Source organism: Phycodurus eques, chromosome 9, assembly GCF_024500275.1.
Source record: "Phycodurus eques isolate BA_2022a chromosome 9, UOR_Pequ_1.1, whole genome shotgun sequence".
In the NCBI taxonomy this organism is placed as follows: Eukaryota; Metazoa; Chordata; class Actinopteri; order Syngnathiformes; family Syngnathidae; genus Phycodurus; species Phycodurus eques.
This window is the reverse complement of record NC_084533.1, coordinates 27,150,987-27,169,343: the sequence shown is the minus strand read 5'-3', so window position 1 is coordinate 27,169,343 and position 18,357 is coordinate 27,150,987. Positions and strand designations below refer to the sequence as shown.

Genomic DNA, 18,357 nt, shown 5'->3' with positions numbered 1-18,357 from the left:
CATGCCGATCTTCAATTGTATTGCTTGTAATTCAATCACAATTAACCAATTATTGTATAAAATAAATGATACAGATTGTCCATTGCTTACCCTGGAGCGGACAGCTGACGGTTGAGTTTCCAATTGGAGACATGGCAAAATGGGCCTTTTATTCTAATAGAATTCTTATTTTTAAAATCTTAATATGTCCTGAATTCAATGCTTTATTGAATTCAAGAAATATATTTTTTGTAAGTCATGAAAGCTGCTCTGTGATTGGTTGGTCTGCATTCTGGGGTGTGGCTTAGAGAATTGGAGCATTTTTTTTCCATGTCCCTTTAAACACTCCAATAATAATTAAAAAAAAAAAAAAAAAAAAAAAAAAAAAAGAGCCAAATGAGTTGGAGTTTAGTTTTATTGAAGTCTCTTTCGCAATAACACGCTGCTACATTCAACAAGATGGACATTTGTGATGTCGCCAATAAGTTAATCATCAAACAAACAGTTAAAAAAAAATAAAAAATAAAAGAAAGAAAAACAATCATTCAACATATATACAAATTTTGGTGTTAATACTGACAACGCACACGCACACGCCATACGATGTAACACACGCAAAACGGTCTTGTTAATATTCCCAGCATGCACTGGGCCGACTGTAAACTATTTGCAGAATCTGACAGTATTTTAACTCTGGCGTTATATCATTTGCAATACTATAATACATTTCGTATTGTATTATTTCTACTTGTATGTATTTCTACGATGGAAGGTGGCTGTTATTCGAAATAGCAATCGCGTTTGACTTTGTGGATTATTTATCGTCCTCCTCCCGAGAAGCGACTGCATCGATTGCAGGATGTAATTTGTGTGCCACAGGGTTTTCTTTTACTCTGTGGATTATTTGCAGTCATCGTGTTTATTCATGCTGCGCAAGACGGCGGTTACAGTGAATAACAGACGAGAGGAGCAATCGCATTACTCATATAACACTTAAGTTGTGTGCGCGTGTGCCCAACCACAGTGTGGTCTTTTTTGTTTTCCTTTTTTTTTTTTTTTTTAATTCTGTGGATTATTTCTAGTAGTCAAGTCATTCTGTTTATTTGAACTATAAGCCCATATTTAATTTTAAATTAAATCTAAATTCAGCCCCTCAACAGTAAATATTCTCTGATTTCTGGAGTCCTTCATGAAAGCAGACTGATTATCAAAATGAGACATTTGCAAACATCTGTTTTTACTTTGGGCAAACAATGATCAACATTTTCCCCCCTATTTTCTGAGATGTTACGGACAAAAGCGGTAACTGAACCATAATCCATTTTGGGAAAAAATAGCTGATGAAAATATTTGTTATTTGCATTATTTAGCATGAATAATCTGTCATTAACATGTAGAATAGCTGAACCTAAAGCAACCTGAGAAGTGTATAACAAGCGACCGTTTTAATGCCACGTACACTGCCTTATTTTTATTTATTTATTTTTTTTCAAACTCTATGGAATATTTTTTTTCATTCTGTTTATTTCTACTTTGCATGCTTACCTTGGAGCAGACTATTTACGATATCAGTCCTACCTAATGCTGACGCGTCTTTTGTTCAGTAGTGCAATGACAGAAACTTACCTTCATATAATGTACATTGGAGCCCTTCTAAAATTAAAATTAAAATTAAATACAAAACAGGTCAAATGCACAGAAGAGGCATCATTTTGCAGTGTTCTTTCCTTCATTTCGCTGACATTCCACTGTGGGGTCTCTTCACGGTCACGTGATCTGCATTGAGTGAAGCGGTCTCCAGGGCAACAAGCAGCATCTGGTCCTTCAGCGTCTATCCAGGGACGCCAGCGTAGCCGCTAGCTGGCTAACAACAAACATGCGGCCGCCAATTCCAACAATTCTGACCAATTACTAAACTATAGTGCCCCCCGCCTCCCAAAAAAAAAAAAAAAACAATTGAAAATCAAGTCAAACAGCAGTCAAGAACCAAGTCAGGATGCAAACCAATTTTGAAAAACAGCGAAGAATAAAGTAAAAATCAAGTCAAGAACTAGTTGAAAGCGGTCAAAAACCAGGTCAAAAACCAAGCTAAGAACGGTCGAAAACAGTCAAACATCAAGTCAGGAGTCAGTCTAAACAGTCAAAAAATGAAAAGCAGTCAAAAACCGAGATAAGAACCAAGTAAAAAAAATAAGTCAAGAATCCAATTTAAAACGGTGAAAAATCAAGTCAAGAATCAAGAACTGTCAAAAACCATGTCAAGAAACAAGAAACATAAAACCATGGTTTGACTTTTTTTTTGTTTGTTTAAAAAACTTTTTTTGACCTGGTTTTTAATTTTCTTCAGTCTAATTGGTTTTGTTAGTTCTTGTATGTTTTGATTTATTTTGTACTTCATATTTGTCCAGACATTCATTTGATTTGAGGTTGTTGTATTTTGTACTTGTTTTTTTGGGGTGGGGTTTTGTTTATACAATTTTGACTTGATTTTTACTTCAATGGACTTGTTTTTTGGATGGTTTTTTTTTTTTTTTTTTAAATAGATTTTTGTTGTTGTTTGTACTGTTTTTGACTCGTTTTCACAGTACCTGGTTCCACTCGTAGTAACGTTTGCGTTCCATTTTGCGCACGCATCCAGTTTAACGAGCAACTACTGCTGTGTGGATGAGGACGTAGGCTAACCTGTTGCCGCGGAAGCGCTAGCAGGACGGGTGGCGGGCGGCGAGCGTGCCCGCCACGGGCGCCACTGCGAGGTAGTTGGAGGGAACGTAGCCCCTCTGCCGGCCTCGCACCTCCACCAGGCTCCACTCGCGGTTGCCTCGCTTGTCGTGAGGCTCCAGGACGCGCACCGGTTCGCCCGCCGCCACCGAGACTTCGTGGTTCCCTCGTGCCGCGAAGCCGTACGCCGCAAATACCTGTCGATAGACCAGGCGGGAAAAAAATGGCATGTCAGAGTGCACCGGCCATACCGATATGCTAACAGAATGCTAACATACGACCCATAGATATGAAGACTAGATAAGCCAGCGCGCTGTAGCAGCCCGGCTAACAGAGGAGCCTACGTGGCGGCCATGTTGGGGAGGTGGACGTTCACATCAAAAGGCACGGACATTGAAATTAAAGTCGTAACTTGCTTATTTCTCAACCGATTTTCATGAGGTTTACTTTCTTGTCGCCAATGTGTCATGTGAAAATAGCCCCCCCCCCAAATAGTTTCCGACGCAAAATGTTACTCCCACTTCCCTTGTCTTAATTGTACGCAACCGTATGCGGCACAATGTATCGGCATCCTCGGTCTTTTGGTTTTCTTGCCGACGACGTTTACCCTCCCGACTTGGCGTCTCAAAAGGGCCGCGTCGTAGCTACAAATTCATATCTCTACTACTCTACTAATCGAAGTTGGCTTTTCCACTGCCGCCAAGGCTAACATCAAACAAACAGTGGAACCTCAAAGAGGTTAACTGCTGCTAACATTAAGTCGTCGTAAACACTCAGTCTTAAATTTAACGACAAAACCCAAAGGCGTTTGATATTGTTTTTTTCCCGACATATTAATGGTCACGAGTGTAAGAAGACGTTAACCAGGTTAACTTTGCTACGTTTGGTTTTTTCATTTGTTTCAAAAAAGACAAAGAAAAAGATAAACAATACCCTGACATCTTCCCCAAAAATATGACTAACACTTTTTTTTTTTTTTTTACAGTTTTTATGACTGGCTCTTGTTTAATTATTATTGACTTAGTTTCTAACTGGTCTCGACTTATTTTGTGTTTTTACTGCCCTTAACTTCTCTGACAGTTTTATGTTAGTTTTTGACTTTGTTTTTTTGACTGTTCTTGACTAGATTTTTGAACGTTTTAGAGCAGTTGCTGGCTGGGTTTCTTGACTCTTTCTGATGGGTAGTGATAGCATATTAGCATGCCAGCGTGTTCCCGGCCGGTGGCAATATGTTTGCTGGCGCTGCACAGAGGTCAAACAACCGCTGATCGAGCCTCTTTCGACGTCGGTTTAACCTTTCCGATGAATAGGGATCTTCCTTTAGAAGGACACGTACGGTCGTGTAAATCCCTGACCGTTCCGTGCTTGTCGCAACTTTTACACAGGAGCATGCGCGCAGGCACAAACGCCCAGAGTTGCTTAATGAGCAATGAGTCGATGACACATCGTCCTTGCGGAGATTTGTCGTCAGCTCGGTGTCACCTTGCAGTCGACTTATTTTTTGACTAGGCTCTTCATTTGATTTTGGTTTTTGACCTGGTTCTTGACTTAGGTTTTGACTGTTTTTGCTGTGGTTTATGACGTTTTCTGTTTTTTTTTAATAAAGTCGTCGACTTTATTTTGGTCTGCCTTTCCAATGGCTCTTTTTATTTTTTGACCGTTTTTTAAAACTTGTTTTGGCCTGGCTCTTAACTTGGGTTTGACAGTTTTTTTTTTTTTAAATGGATCTTTACATGCTTTTTGACTTGTTTTTGCCTTTTGGGGGGGGGGGGGGGGGGGCTGTTTTGGACTTAATTTGGGGCTTTTTTGGACGTGTTTTTAAAAAAACAAAACATTTTGACATGGTTTTTACTGTGTTTTGGAAATTGGATGTTAACTTCTTACTTGTGACTACTAGTTTTGACGTTCGCTTTTTACTTTTTTTTTGTTTTGTTTTTTATGGACTGGTTCTTATTTCAGTTTTGACAAGGTCCTTGAAGCGTTTTTTTTTTTTTTTTTTCTGCTTGGTTTTTGGCTGTTTTCGGCCTGGTTCTCGAATTGATTTGTTTATTTGTTTTTTTTTTGTGTTTGTTTTACCGTTTTTTTGTGCCTTTGGAAATGGTTTTGAATTTGTGTTTCTTTATTATTGACTGTTTTTGATTCGTTTTTGGACAGGTATTCACTTGGTTTTGTCTTCTTTTACCAGGTTCTCGATGCGGTTCTACTCGTCATCACTTTTGGCACTCACGCGCGCACTCGCTAAGCTAACGAGCGGTGTGCCGATGGCACGGTTCCCACGGCGGCAATACAAAGTCTTCACCACGCAGCGACGACCTCATCGTTTAGCCCGTAATTTGAATTTCGCCGAGTGGCTATCTGCTGCCTCGCCAAGACCAAGAAAAAGTTGGTTTTCTCCTCATCAGTTGGCAGTTAGTTGAGGCTGCACGAAAACGTAACACATCTGAGGATGAATCGACGGCCACGTTGCCTGAAGCGAACTGTCTGCCGTCATCATCGCGGCCACCTGGCCTCGACTTGTGTACGTCTTTTATAGGAGGAGGCTCAGGGACACCTGGAGGAGGTCACCTGAACCATCAGTCCATTTGAGAGGCTGTCAGGAAGTGTGTTAGGCGCACACGCGTACACACGCACACAGACACCCACGTCTAATGAAATTGCGCTCACCCTATTCTCCCTCACATTTAACTATCACACGCACGTTGAGCGGCCTTGACACTGCCGCGTCGCACTCGCATGTATTAATAACGGGAATCGATAACGCACACATGCACGCATTGTCACAACGCGCACTGGCTGCGTGTGTGGTCACGTGACAGATTGACGCACCTGCTGCGGCGCACACGCTCAGCGCACAATCGATCAATCTCACACGCACACGCAAATGCGCACATTTAATTTAGGATATCAAGACTGTATAATATTTTCAGAGACTGCCCCATGTAAGCACTACTATATAATGTTGCTATATTACTGTCAATACTATAACCAAATGTTACTGCTGTATTTATGTAAGTAGCTGGGGTGTTTATTGACTGAACCGCAAAGAGCTAGCCGACTATTACATTAGGGGAATTTATTTCTAAGCAAGCATGTACGCTTTTGATAACTGTTATCGACGTGGCTCTTGGCTTGTTTTTGGACTCCTTTTAAATGTGTTTAAAGTGAATCCAGAGATTTGTTTTCGAAATACACGATTCGCGTTTGAAGATAATTGCTGAAAATGTATAAAGACTGGGAACTATATAGCACGGATTTGCGGAGGTATAGCGTTGGACTGTTTTTCAACATTTCACTTTTCCTCATTTTTGGCCCATGGCTAAAACGGTGCCGGATGACACACTTCGGCATCCGGCACAATTGCGACATGCATTTAGCCAGCTAGCTATGTCTACATAATCGGTTAATCCGCTCGTGTGGCCGCTTTAGAGCGCGACGTCGGCGCGCACGTCGCGCAGAGAAAGACGGAAGGGCGAGGGGGAGGGTGGGAGAAATAAAAACAAAAAAAGTCAGACTTGTCAGCCAGCGTGTGCACCGGGGCTTCGGGCTGGCGTGGACGCTTTAGAGCGCCCCGTTGTTGGCCGTGAGCGCACGCGGGTCCCTAGCCAGGTTTACATGGAGCCTTGGACTCTGATTATAAGCGGGGATGAGTGCGATCACCTGGAAGCACGGCCGGCTGAGTGCCGCCGCCGCCGCCGCCGCCGTTGTCGTCGCACGTCGTGGGAGCTCGGCGGTGTACGAGTGTCTCCTGGCGCTGCTGGCGCTCTGCGGGAGGCTCGGGTGGGGCGAGGGGGGCGGCTCCTCCTCCTCCGCCCCGTGATAGCGGCTCAACCTGGAGGCCGGCGCGTAGCCTCGTCTGCCTGCGTGTCAGAGGCGCAACCGCGCTAGTCAGTTTATTAGGCACACTTTGATACGGTAGCTGTGGGAGTTTCTGGTTTTGCTTCTGTGGACTTGGGTCTTTGTGTTCTTGACTGGTTGTGACTATTTTGGGCTTGGTTCTTGACTTGTTTTGGACTGGCTCTCGATGTCATTCTTGAGTTGTTTTCCTGTGTTTACTTGGTTCTTGACTCTTTTTCTTCTGCTTGGTTTTCAACTGGTTTTAACTTGGTTTCTGTCAAGTTTGACATGTTCTTCAAGTGGTTCTTGGCTGGTTTTGAACACAGTTCTGGTACTTGACTTGGTTTTGCCTTGGTTCATGACCTTCTTTACCACTGTTTTTGACAGTTCTTAAAATGATTTTTTTTGACTTGGTTCTTCCTGTGGTTCTTGTCTTTTTCGACTTGATTGTTCCCAAAAGGTTGCTACTCGACTGGCCCCAGTTTTGCTTCAAGCGGGTGCCTTTTACATTTATTATTATTATATTTACATTAAACACACACATATACACATATATATATATATATATATGTATAAAATACAGTGTTTCTTGGAATGAATGGAAAAAGACCACCCACAAGATGGCGCCAGTAAACTGCATTAGTGTGCTACACTCAAGTGACATTTGTGGAAGTCTCCATCCAACTCTCCAAAATAACACCTCTCATTATTCGTGAGTACGACCTACGATGTAATTTTTTAAGCGTCCGGCCGCCGTGCGAGAACTCACCCCCGGCGTCCACCAGCCACCTGCGTCTGTCTCCTCGGGTATCCGCCCGGCCGATGACGGCCACGAGCTCTCCCTTGGCGAGCGTGAGGTCCAGGTCTCGGCCGCCGACCGCTGCGCTCAGCACCTGGTAGATCTTGTCCGAGCCGTGCTTGTCCGTCAGCAGCCGGAAGCGCTGCTGTGAGGACGAGTTCAGAGGCTGACCGGAAGGGAAAGACCTCACTTATGACGTCACGCTGATCGTGTAAGCCAATAAATATTGTGTACAGAAATAAGAAAACGAAAGAAGGCAATGAGCCAGCGACAGAGGAGCAAAAAACGACCGCATTTTCATCGGTGCACGCTGCCAACGTGCTTCCGAGCAACGCGAGCGATGTTTTATATTTACAGACACTTACTGTTACTATTTGTCATCTATCGAGCTTGTTTCATAATTACTTTTGAAACTACAGTACATCAAGCTTAACTATTGCTTGATCCCATTACTTGTTCTTCATGACTTGTTTTTTTTGAACGAATCTTATTTTTTCTGTAAAGAAATGTTTGTTTTTGATTGGTTTTGACATTGTTCTTGAATTGTTAACTCATGAATCACATTTGAATCCAATACAAATCCGTTCTTTTTCAATTCCAAATACATTTCGTTCTACAAGCTATACGGGCCGGTTGCGCGCTGTGAAATATTTGCCGACCGTCAGGACAAATCGCAAAGAAGAAGGCAAATGACGCAATCCGTAGCGGACTAGGAATGCTCATGCTGAAAAGATTCCAACAACAAATCTGTAAACTGCGTGTAAAAACAAATTCGGCGTCATAGTCACAGTTTGGCAAACAAAAAAAGCCTAAGCTAAAGATACGATGGGTGAGTCAAGACCTGAGAGGCAGGCCCCAGTAGCGTCTCCTCCACACTTTGACCCAAAGCGTCCAGGCTCCTCGCCCCTTCCAGCACCGCCGTCTCGGCCCACTCCCAGAATGCACTTGCGTCTAAAGAGCTGTGAGGAAGCTGGGAGGAGGCGAAAGACATGTTGGGAAGAGGGAAAACGCCCGTATGGGGTAACGCCCCGCGTCCCGTGGCGGACACCTGCTGGGCGAAGCTCTGGAAGAGCTGCTCCAAGTCAGAGGCCAGGTCTTTGTGCAGACAGCTGAACGTTCCCAGCATGCTCCAGATCATCTGCAGTGCCAAGCCGTTAAACTTGGGAAGCTCGTTGAGCAGCAACGTGTTCATCGTCCTGTTTCGAGAACAACGCGACACCTTTATCTATTAGGAACATTCGTTAGTTTCACCGAGCGACATGGAATTTGGTAGACGCAGCTATCATGAGTAGACGCACAAAAAAAGTCCCAAGAAGCTATGCCTGAAAAAGAACAGGACGTCCGCCACTTCGGGTTGAAGCGGATCACTTAGGGCCATGTTGGTGGTTTCCGGGGCGTCCTTAGGAGACAAACTCGTTCTCGCCACTTTCCGTTGGCAACACTATCATCTATCATGAGAAGAACCACGGAAAATGTCTCCAGAAGCCATGCCCGAAAACACACACGATCTTGTCGGCTAATTTGACCTTTTCCATTGACGATCGCTACCAAATTTAGACCTCGCGTACGAGACGGACGGACGACGCTAAATCGTGAACCGTTTGAGTTTGGACCATTGCCGGAAAGACATGCAGCGCGTCGAGCGTTGCCGAGGCTCACCTGTACGTGTTGGCGACGGCCTGCTCGTCGTAACTCAGGCAAGGCTTGGCCTCGATCACTTCGTAGTCAAGCAGCTTGTGCAGCCTCTTGCGGATCAGGTTCCTCGGGCCCACCAGGAGGTCGCGGAGTGCGCACAGCGGCTTGTGGATTAACGTCCTCGTCCTCTCTTCCTGCGAGGTAAACAGCGACAATGTCAATCTTCTTCTTGTGTTTTTAGCGGAAGCTGGCTAATGACTCACAAATACAGGCAGGATCCACTGTCGGAGTCCAGTGGTGATCTCCTTATAGCAAATGGGCACCTTCTCCCCGTCCATGTCCAGGTCAAACTCCTCCGTTTTGCAGTTCGAGAAAGTCTGAGGACCAAACAAAGACGAAGAAAGCGACGATCGCCGATGCTCTTGCAAGTCGACTTATTTCAAGGTGTGCCAACCTGGAGGTGGTGGAGGTAGAGCTCCACGTTGTCCAGCAGCTGCAAGATGCCGTGCTCGAGGACGTAAAAGAAGCCTTCTAGTGCGTCAAACTCCTCGTCTACCAGCTGCAAAATAACACATATGCTACACTACGCAAATGGCAATAGAAAATGTATCTTTCTTTTTTTTCCAATGATACATGATTTTTTTTTCTCGGACCTTTTGCTCTAATTGGAATAATAACAATGTGCATTGATATATTTGTAAACTTTTTAAACTTATTGAAATGAGTCTTCCAATTATTAACATACTTTTTTCATGAATAACTAGTTCTCTTTAAAACCATGTCAAAATGGAATTCTTGCAATTTTACATGTTGACAGTTTACAAATAAATACTATTGTTTTAAAATAAGGCAATAGAAAACATCCAAGTCATGCATGAATAAATGTGAAAGATATTTTTCGGCAACATTGCTCTTAGAGTTTCTTATCTCTAAAAAAAGAGGGGAGGGTCTGTCAGGAAGTGGAATCTCAGATTCCGGAGGAACAGTGTGGTTTTCGTCCTGGCCGTGGAACAGTGGACCTGCTCCGGTTCTGGGGGGCGCCTGGGAGTTCTGTGCAGGGTGCTCCGAGGGTACGTGGTACTGGACCCACCGATGAGGGCTGCTCGGTCCCCGTTCGATTTGTTTCCAGTGAGGGTTGGACTCCAAGGCCGGTCAGGTGTTCCAGGCACGTCCCGCCGGAGAGACGACATCTCTCGGCTGGCCTGCGAACGCCTTTGGGATCTGCCGCGAGGAGCTGGATGAAGTGGCTGGGGAGAGAAAAGTCCGGGCTCCCCTGCTGAAACCGCTCCCCCCCTCCCGTCCCCCGGCGAGCCGACACCCAACAAGCGGAAAAGGTTTGACGGACGGTTGAAGTCCTACTATCTTCACCAGTGTGTGTGTTTAGTGTGTGAGTGAGACTTATATACGTGCGTTACCTTGGGAACCATGCCGGTCTCGTGTTTGAGGAACTGTCCCATGCGGGCGGTCTTCTTCGCGATGCTGTGCGAGTTCAAGCGGTTGATCTTGTCCATGATGCTCAATGTCTCGCTCTTCTTGTATTTGTCAGCTGTGAGGGCGCCAGGCAAAAACGCGGAGCTCAAACGAATGGCCTCGGCTGATCTTGGATCTGCCGAAGGGTTCAACGCTCTTCTCACCGACTTCCCTGAAACGCTTGTACTCATTGATGCGACAGTTGATGGCGATGGAGGTGTGCGCCGTCTGCTCCAGCAGGGCGTACGCCGGGTGCCGCGTGTCCGTGTGCTTCTGGATGGTCTGCAGGAGGAGAGGGTAGCGGGCGATGCGCTGGACGGGCGTCACCAGGAAGAAACTCAGCGAGCTGGCGTTCACTTCAGGCCTGCACAATCACATACTGTTGGTCAGGGCAGGAAGTCGGGAGCTTTTTCCTTGTAATCGTACATAAACCTACGCCGACGCTTTGATGACTTTGACGATCTGGTCCCACAGTGCCTCCTTCTGTTTGTAGGAGTTCTCTACCACGATGACCTGGTTGTAGTTGGCCAGGTACTCCTTGTAGGCTGCCTCGATGTTGGAGGACAGGCTGAGGAACGTCTCACCTGTCGGAAGGGCAGACAAGCTCAACTTTGAAGTCCTTGCAACGTTACGGTCAGAAATAACTTTTGAATTAAAAGTCCCACTGGGATGGATTTAAGTTCTACGAGCTTTTCAACGATACCGCCCACATCCTATTATGAAATCAGGAAGTGTCCGAACTGGAAACTGGCCCCTGTCACTAGTCCGCGGATAGTTAGAGCTGGAATTAACTTTTTGAACAGCGTAAGCGGCGTGAAAGAATGAATTTAACTTGCACCTCCATATTTCCATTGCCGAACTTTCCAAAAACAACACCCGCACCTTACTACGACGTCGGGAGTTTGACCTATTTTGGCACGGATCATTGCAAACGGTCAGTCATATATTGCCAATTTTAGTAGTCCACCGATGGAAATAACCTTTAAAGAGAAGATTATCACCCGCGTCCCTCTACGACTCGGACTGTTACGAGTTGTCCGAGTTGGGATTTGATCTGTTTTGGCAATACGCTGATTGTTATGGTTTGAACTTGAAGTGAATGTCGCACAAGGATGAATTGAACTCCTAGCCCCAAAATTTGTCAGGGTGACTTTTCCGGTGATACCACTTGTGGTGGAAGTGTCTGAGGTGGAAACGTTGCCGCTTCTGTGGTTCATGGACAGGCACGAAGTGTCTGAGCATCATTGGGCTGTTTCTATGGTTCACCAATCATTACGGTTGGAAGTAACTTTTGAACAGAAATGAATACAAGGACAACTTTAACTTCTACCACCACGGCTTTACAATAATACCACCCGTGTATTTGCACAATGCCAGGACGTGTCCTTGGATGCTTCAGTGGTCCACGGATCGTTACAGATGGAAATAACATTTTAACGCCAAGTGCCAGATCTTCAGGATTGAGCTTCTCAACACTGCCACCGACGTCTTTTTGTGGCATTGAGAAGTGTCGTAATCGGGCTGTTTTGGCAGTCCACGAGTTGTCCCGCGCTAGGATGTTGGCTGTTTCACTTTCGAGGGAAATCCTCCCTGCTCACAACAGCAGCACATTTCCTGTCAGGATGTCTGAACCTAAGATCTGAGGAAAAGGCGGAGGTTGCGGAGTTCCCACATACACAGCGCCTCGAGGAAGAGCGGCTCTCCAGGCTGGAGATTCTTCTGATCTAGCAGACTGAGGAGCCGACCGGACACGTCCATCACATCCTCCACGTACAGGAAGATGCTGTCCAGGTTCGCCGGCGGAGGCTTTGAACAACACACAACACAGAGAGAAATACGCTGTGAAACAACAACACGCTGAGTCACTCATCCTGTGTTCACACAACAGATTTGTGACCAAGGAAGAAGATATCGTCACAGGTTTTAGATACAAGATATTGTCATGTCACAAGTTTAACGTTGACGGCCAGCGCACGAGAGTGTGTACACCTAAGAGTGAAAAATAAATCACTGTTAACAAGCAATGCCTTAATTAAAACGCCTTCGCTGCCATTGACGGCTTTAGAAGTTAAATATCCATGTTAACTGTGAGGGCTGGCAGTGATTAACTTAAAGCTCTTTGTGTTGCAATTTTGGTATGAAAAGTGCATACAAATAAAGTTTGATTGATTGATTGTTCATCCCTTTTCTGCATTTCGGATTTCGGCCTCGGGTTCCCCAGTTTCGGTTTTCAATTTCGGTCAAGAATTTGGATTTTGGTGTATCTCTCCTGATGACGCATTGTATGTACATTCAGTTAAACAACTCTTGTCAAACGACGAGGAATATAGCTGTTTTCCGGCAGGTCTGCCACGACAAAACTAGGCCCACTTACCAGTGACACATTGAACAATCTGCACTGTGCTCCGAAAACAAGTCAGCAACTTGTGCGTCTAACAATGCTGCACAATGCCATCATTGTGCAAAGGAAGCCATTCTTCGCCATTCACAATGTTGATGGCATTTCCCTCCTTCCCTCATTATTTTACAAGCATTTCTCTATCCATCTTTAGTTTTATTCCATCTCATCTTCACACTACACGTGTAATAAATCCTGCATGTTATTTCTGTTTGAGCAGCAACGCACTTCTTCATTTTCATTTTCACCTCACATGCCCGACGAGAATCTCCATCACGCGTTATCGTTTCCACAAAGCCAGATTCCATCATGCGTCACGGTGCCTCCTTTCTTTACCTCCACCGTGATTAACGATCGCACAGGCGGCAGAAATCCGATGTGTTGACCGTAAGTCAGCAGCTGTGACAACGTCGACTTCTACAGCTACAGTATTTCTGCTACTAATTGTCCTACTTCTAACAAAGGGCGTCCCAAAAGTCACAATAGACGACTTTTTTTCCATTTTATCGCAGGTATCATTCGGACAGATGTGACGCTATCAGCATTTGACAGCTCAGGCTTCGCAGGTTTTGTAAGCGTATCATTCCCCGGCCATTCCATTGGCATTGGAGCAGTGTTACGAAATTGCCACCTGGCAAGACGGTTATCTGTCCCCTGACTGCAATTAACTGCCACTTTGAGGGGTTTTATGACTCTCACGCTGCTCCGACTTAGAATACAAGCTACGCTATACTCGAGGCAGGATCTGTTCTTGACAAACCACGCAGTGGAATACCTGCTGCTACTACTAGCACCATTCAAAAAAAAAACAAAAAAAAAACACCAAACTCCTAGAGCGGGACTTTGCGCAAAGCCCCCTGGCTTGACTCCGTCCAGAGGGATTGCACTGGATATTCGACTGGAAATCACAAATTCGATTCAGCGGATGCTTTGGAGAGTGACAAAGATTTCCGGTTGTTCAAAGGCTTTAAGCAGAAGATTATGATGCTTTTCAATTTCCATTAAAGGTTTTAGGCCTGGGTTGGGCTTTAAAGCCAAGGTTAGGGTTTCAAACGAGGGATTCGAGCCAGGGACCGGGTTTCAATTTAAGGTTTTAGGCCTGGGTTGAGGTTTAAAGCCAAGGTTTGTGTTTCAGACAAGGGTCAGGGTTGCAAATTGAGGTTTCAAGACTGGTTTAAATTTAGGGGTTTCAGTGCTTGAAGCCTCGGTTAAGAATAGGGTTTCAAATCTGGCCAGTGAGTATCAATACGTTCCTGTATATTAACAGGGGGCCCTTGCGTGCTGAGATGAGATGTTTGTATGTGTTTATGTTCCTACATATTGTGTTGTGCATATGCACTGCACGTCTTGGTCCACTGCACCTGTAGCTTCTGCAGGTTGCTCCTGATGGTCACTGTGCTGACCTGCAGCATTCTCAGGTAATTCCTCTCAGACTGCACCAACTCCTGGACGGCCATCAGCTGCCTCTGCGCCGCCCTCTCCTCGGCCGCCTTCTCCTCCTCTGCGGTCCTTTCCACCTCCTCCGCTGAGGAAATTGTCACATCTGTGCATCTTCTCCTCCTCCTCCTCCTCCTCCTCCTCCTCCTCCTCCTCTCCAAACAGATTGTCTTCGAGATCGTTCTCGTCCTGGGGCTTCTCTTGTTCCGGCGGTGGCTCGTTCGGGGAGAGCTTCTCCGCAGTGCCCCGAGTAGAGAGAGAGGGCTTAAGAATAGTGCTGGGGTAAGGGCACTGGTGGGAGCATCCTGGGCACCTCCATGATGGACATCACTGTCAATAAATTCAGCAGAAGAAGAAGAAAAAAACTTTACTCACATTGTGCAAGATACAAGGTCTTACAAGTACAATGTGACAATTCGCAGCGTGACCACGAAACGACGACTCCTAAGACGCTAGTGTGCGATTGAATGATAAGACCTCTCAGAAACGACTCATGTGACGCATTTGAAGCATCCATTAGCTCAACGCCGCCCGTGTATCATGACAAGAAGTGCAACAATGAATCAATTCACCGACAACTCATCAAATTAATCAACAACTACTTTGAGAAACGATGACTCGTTTGGAGATCTTGTTTGACTTAAAATTGTGCTAATCCTCAGAATTTCAACCATTTTCTGTTTCATACGTTTTTGTATTTTTTCAGCATCAATACTTTGAAGATTTAAAAAACAAAATTAATAATTGTGATTTCTTTCATATCGGGACATATAACGATATCGACTGATAGGAAAAAAATCTATATATTCAATAGGATTTTTTTTAGTGAGGTTAGAACACAGTCATAGCCATAAATGGTGTATTACTAATATTGGCAATTTCTTTCGTTTTTTCAGTCGTCGGCCTTGGTTTCCTCATTTTCGGTTTTGGACAATATTATTATTTGATTCTATTTTTTTTTCATTCTTTTCTACGGGGAAAGAATCTTATTGATTTTCTCCACGCGTGCTGGTTGTGTTCCGCCTTATTTGAAACCATTCCCCGAGCCACAGTGGCCCCCACGCGCGTGCGGAGGAGTGCAGCAAAACATACGCTGAGGAAGAGGAGCTTTTACGCCGACCGCTTACAATGCAAAAGTACTGATTCACGCTCAAGTCACAAAACAACACAAACCTTGTGAAGAAAACTTTTCAGTGGATCTCTGATGGTCTGCGATGTTCCTGCTGCATGGAAAAGGAGGGAGAGAAAGAAAAAAACAAAAAAAACAAAAAAAAAACCACACAAGCTGGTGTAAGTTTCTCCACTGACTCACGCACACACGGCGGGGCTTCATGTGGCACGAGTGTGTGTGTTGATTCACTATAGTGTGTGTGTTGGGGGGATGGTAGTGGAAAGGAGGGTTTGGTGGAGGAAAACAGGAGGGGGGGGGGGGGGGGGGGCACGCTCACACACACACACACACACACACACACACACACACAATCAACTGATTGACTGCAGCAGCCGGTGGCTGGGAAGAGGAAGTGACACTTACCCTGATGCAAACTCGATTGGCCGACAGCTCCTAACAGGGTGGGCGAGGACCAATCGGAGCGCTGTCCCGTCCCGCCCCCCCCCCCCCCCCCCACCGGAGGGGCTTCGAGGGCCTAAAGTGTCCGAGCGAGTGAAGTGGTTCCTTGGAGGGAGACAAAAGCACGGCGGGACGGCCCAACTTCTCCCAATTGGCCCGTCATGTTGTGCTGCCAGGAGACATTTTGACGAGATTTAAAACAACAGAAACAGAATGTGAATAAAAAACAAACCAAAAAAAGGAGGCTTTCTATTTTCCAAGGTCGTGTTTATCATGAATAACTGCCACCCTAAGAGCCTAAGATTGCATTAACTATACGACAATTCCAACCTAAACTATTACGATTAGTTGGGTAGCAAGTCTTCAAGCCGTTTCATGCCAATTCCAGTTAAAGTTGCTCATCAAATGAAGGAGAAAACAAAGCAAATTCGCTGTGTATGCAAAACAACCACAAAGCTTTGCTTCATCTAAATGATTACAACGCAAAACGCCATAGACAACCTAACGATTAGCATCGACGGTCGCTGTGTTATGACCCTTGAAGCAAAGAACACAAACGGTGGGGCAACCATTACACAGATAATATAACAATACTAACAGGCATATATTATTGAAGAACAACTAATACTACTACAATTGTCAGAGGAGTAACTTGTGACCGTCTCTACGTATGTCAGCGTGTCTGCACACCAGGAGCAGCACAATGTCCGTTGAACAGAAGCACAAATGGTGGCAAAAATGTGTCTAATGCTTAAAATTTTACTTATTTATGTCGTTATTGTATTTTTTTCAAGTACAATATTATAGAGTGTTATTTGTTCTTTATTAAAAACCAAATGGTTTTTTTCCCTCTTAAGCTGGAACAGTTCCGAGTCACGGAATAAGTTACATTTGCATCTTGCCGCTACTGTATTTCTCCTCATTGTGTTTATTTCTATTGTGCAAGGTGATGTCGTCATGAATAAATGGCGACCGGGCCCACCTGACCGTGCCGTGCGTTATTTATTTGACTCTGTGGATGTATTTCTATGATGCAAGGTGGCGGTTCTGAGTCATCGGCAACACTTGCCTTCACATTTGTCATATAAAAGGAATTCAAGAGAAAGAGACTGAGGGCAGCAAGCAAAACGGAGCGCTGCAGCCGAGCGGAGACCAAGGCGCAGCGACAGCAGCCAGCTCACGTTACTTTTCTCACCGTGAAAGTTACGCCGACAAATCAGTTCGACCAATGAGCGACACGCTCGGAACCAGGAGCTAAAAATAGCACCTAGAATTCTACCTGGTCTGAGATAGTACAAACGGTAGACCTGCTAGACACGCGTTTTGTCACTCACATAGAGCCGCGTCGCCGGGAACGACGCGGGACAATTGGGTCAGACGACGGCTGTAACGTTGCGCAGTCGAAACAATATCATCGGTCTGAGGCGAGGAATGCATTTGTCGCGGTGGCGAGCTCGGAATGCTGCGGGACGACATTCCGAAAGCTGACGATAATGATGTCGGTTGAGTCAAAAAAGGCGAGCGCGCCCTCAAGACAAAAATGACTGACCGCATGTTATTATGTACACGATAGCTTGACTTTGGGAAGTGTTTAAACTTCCCATCGAAGTGTCAGCATGATCAAATCTGATTTTTTTTTCTTTTCCTTTTAAATCTCTTTGCAGACTTTATTCCTTTATTTAACAAATGCAAACAATTCAACAACAGCGATCTGTATTCTTTTTAAAAAAAAAGTCCTTTTGTAATTGTACACCAATAAAGTATCACTATTACTCGAGAGAGAGAGAGAGAGAGAGAGAGAGAGAGAGAGAGAGATGGAAAAAAAAAGAAGAAATATATGGGGAATAAAGTTGTCCTTCTTTTTTGGGCAGTGAAAGTCGTAATATCACAAGAGGGAAATTGTAATGAAGTGCTAATATTACGAAGACAAAAGTCAAGTCATTTGACCATAATAGTCATAATTGTCTTGAGTTCTAATACAACTTGTCAAACAACAGAACGCTTTTATTTTGGTTCATTTGTATTTAAAATACTATTTATTCCGGTAAGCAACTATTTTTTCTTATCAAAAGAAGTACGACTTTATTCTCAGGAGACTATCAACTTGAAAAAAATAATAATAATAAATAAAAATAAAAAACTTGGTAGCAAAATGGTTTTTAGTAATATTATAATGTTCTTTTTTTTGGGTGGGGGTCAACTTTTATTCTGGTAATATTCCAACTTTTTTTCTCATAATATTACAACTTTTTTTTAGGGGAATTATTTTTTTTTTTTTTTGTAATTTACTTTTGCTTGCACTATGATTTTCTTCTTGTAATATCCCAAATGTATTCTTGTATTACCACCTTTTTGTCATTAGTGTATTATGTACAAAAAAAAGAACTATTTTTTTATGAAAAAGGTAAGACTTTATTCTCATGAAATGTTCCATTAAAAATACACAGCGCTGCGATTTATTCTCTGAATATTCCAACTTTTTTTCTGAAAAAACTCTGACTTCATTCTGGTAACATT

General features: G+C 44.3%; 1 protein-coding gene across 1 annotated transcript; it reads right to left on the bottom strand.

Annotated features, from left to right (window-relative positions):
* Positions 1-376: 376 nt before the first annotated feature.
* Positions 377-17,565, bottom strand: arhgef37 (Rho guanine nucleotide exchange factor (GEF) 37). Its single transcript, XM_061686043.1, is given in 18 exon segments — positions 377-2,894; positions 6,355-6,554; positions 7,301-7,496; positions 8,172-8,300; positions 8,379-8,526; positions 8,990-9,159; positions 9,229-9,342; positions 9,420-9,524; positions 10,381-10,511; positions 10,600-10,799; positions 10,872-11,019; positions 12,112-12,241; positions 14,195-14,410; positions 14,412-14,558; positions 14,560-14,600; positions 15,444-15,493; positions 15,805-16,009; positions 17,175-17,565. Coding segments are annotated over 18 exon segments (2,766 nt in total). The 5' UTR covers positions 17,395-17,565; the 3' UTR covers positions 377-2,678.
* Between the last annotated feature and the right edge of the window lie 792 nt (positions 17,566-18,357).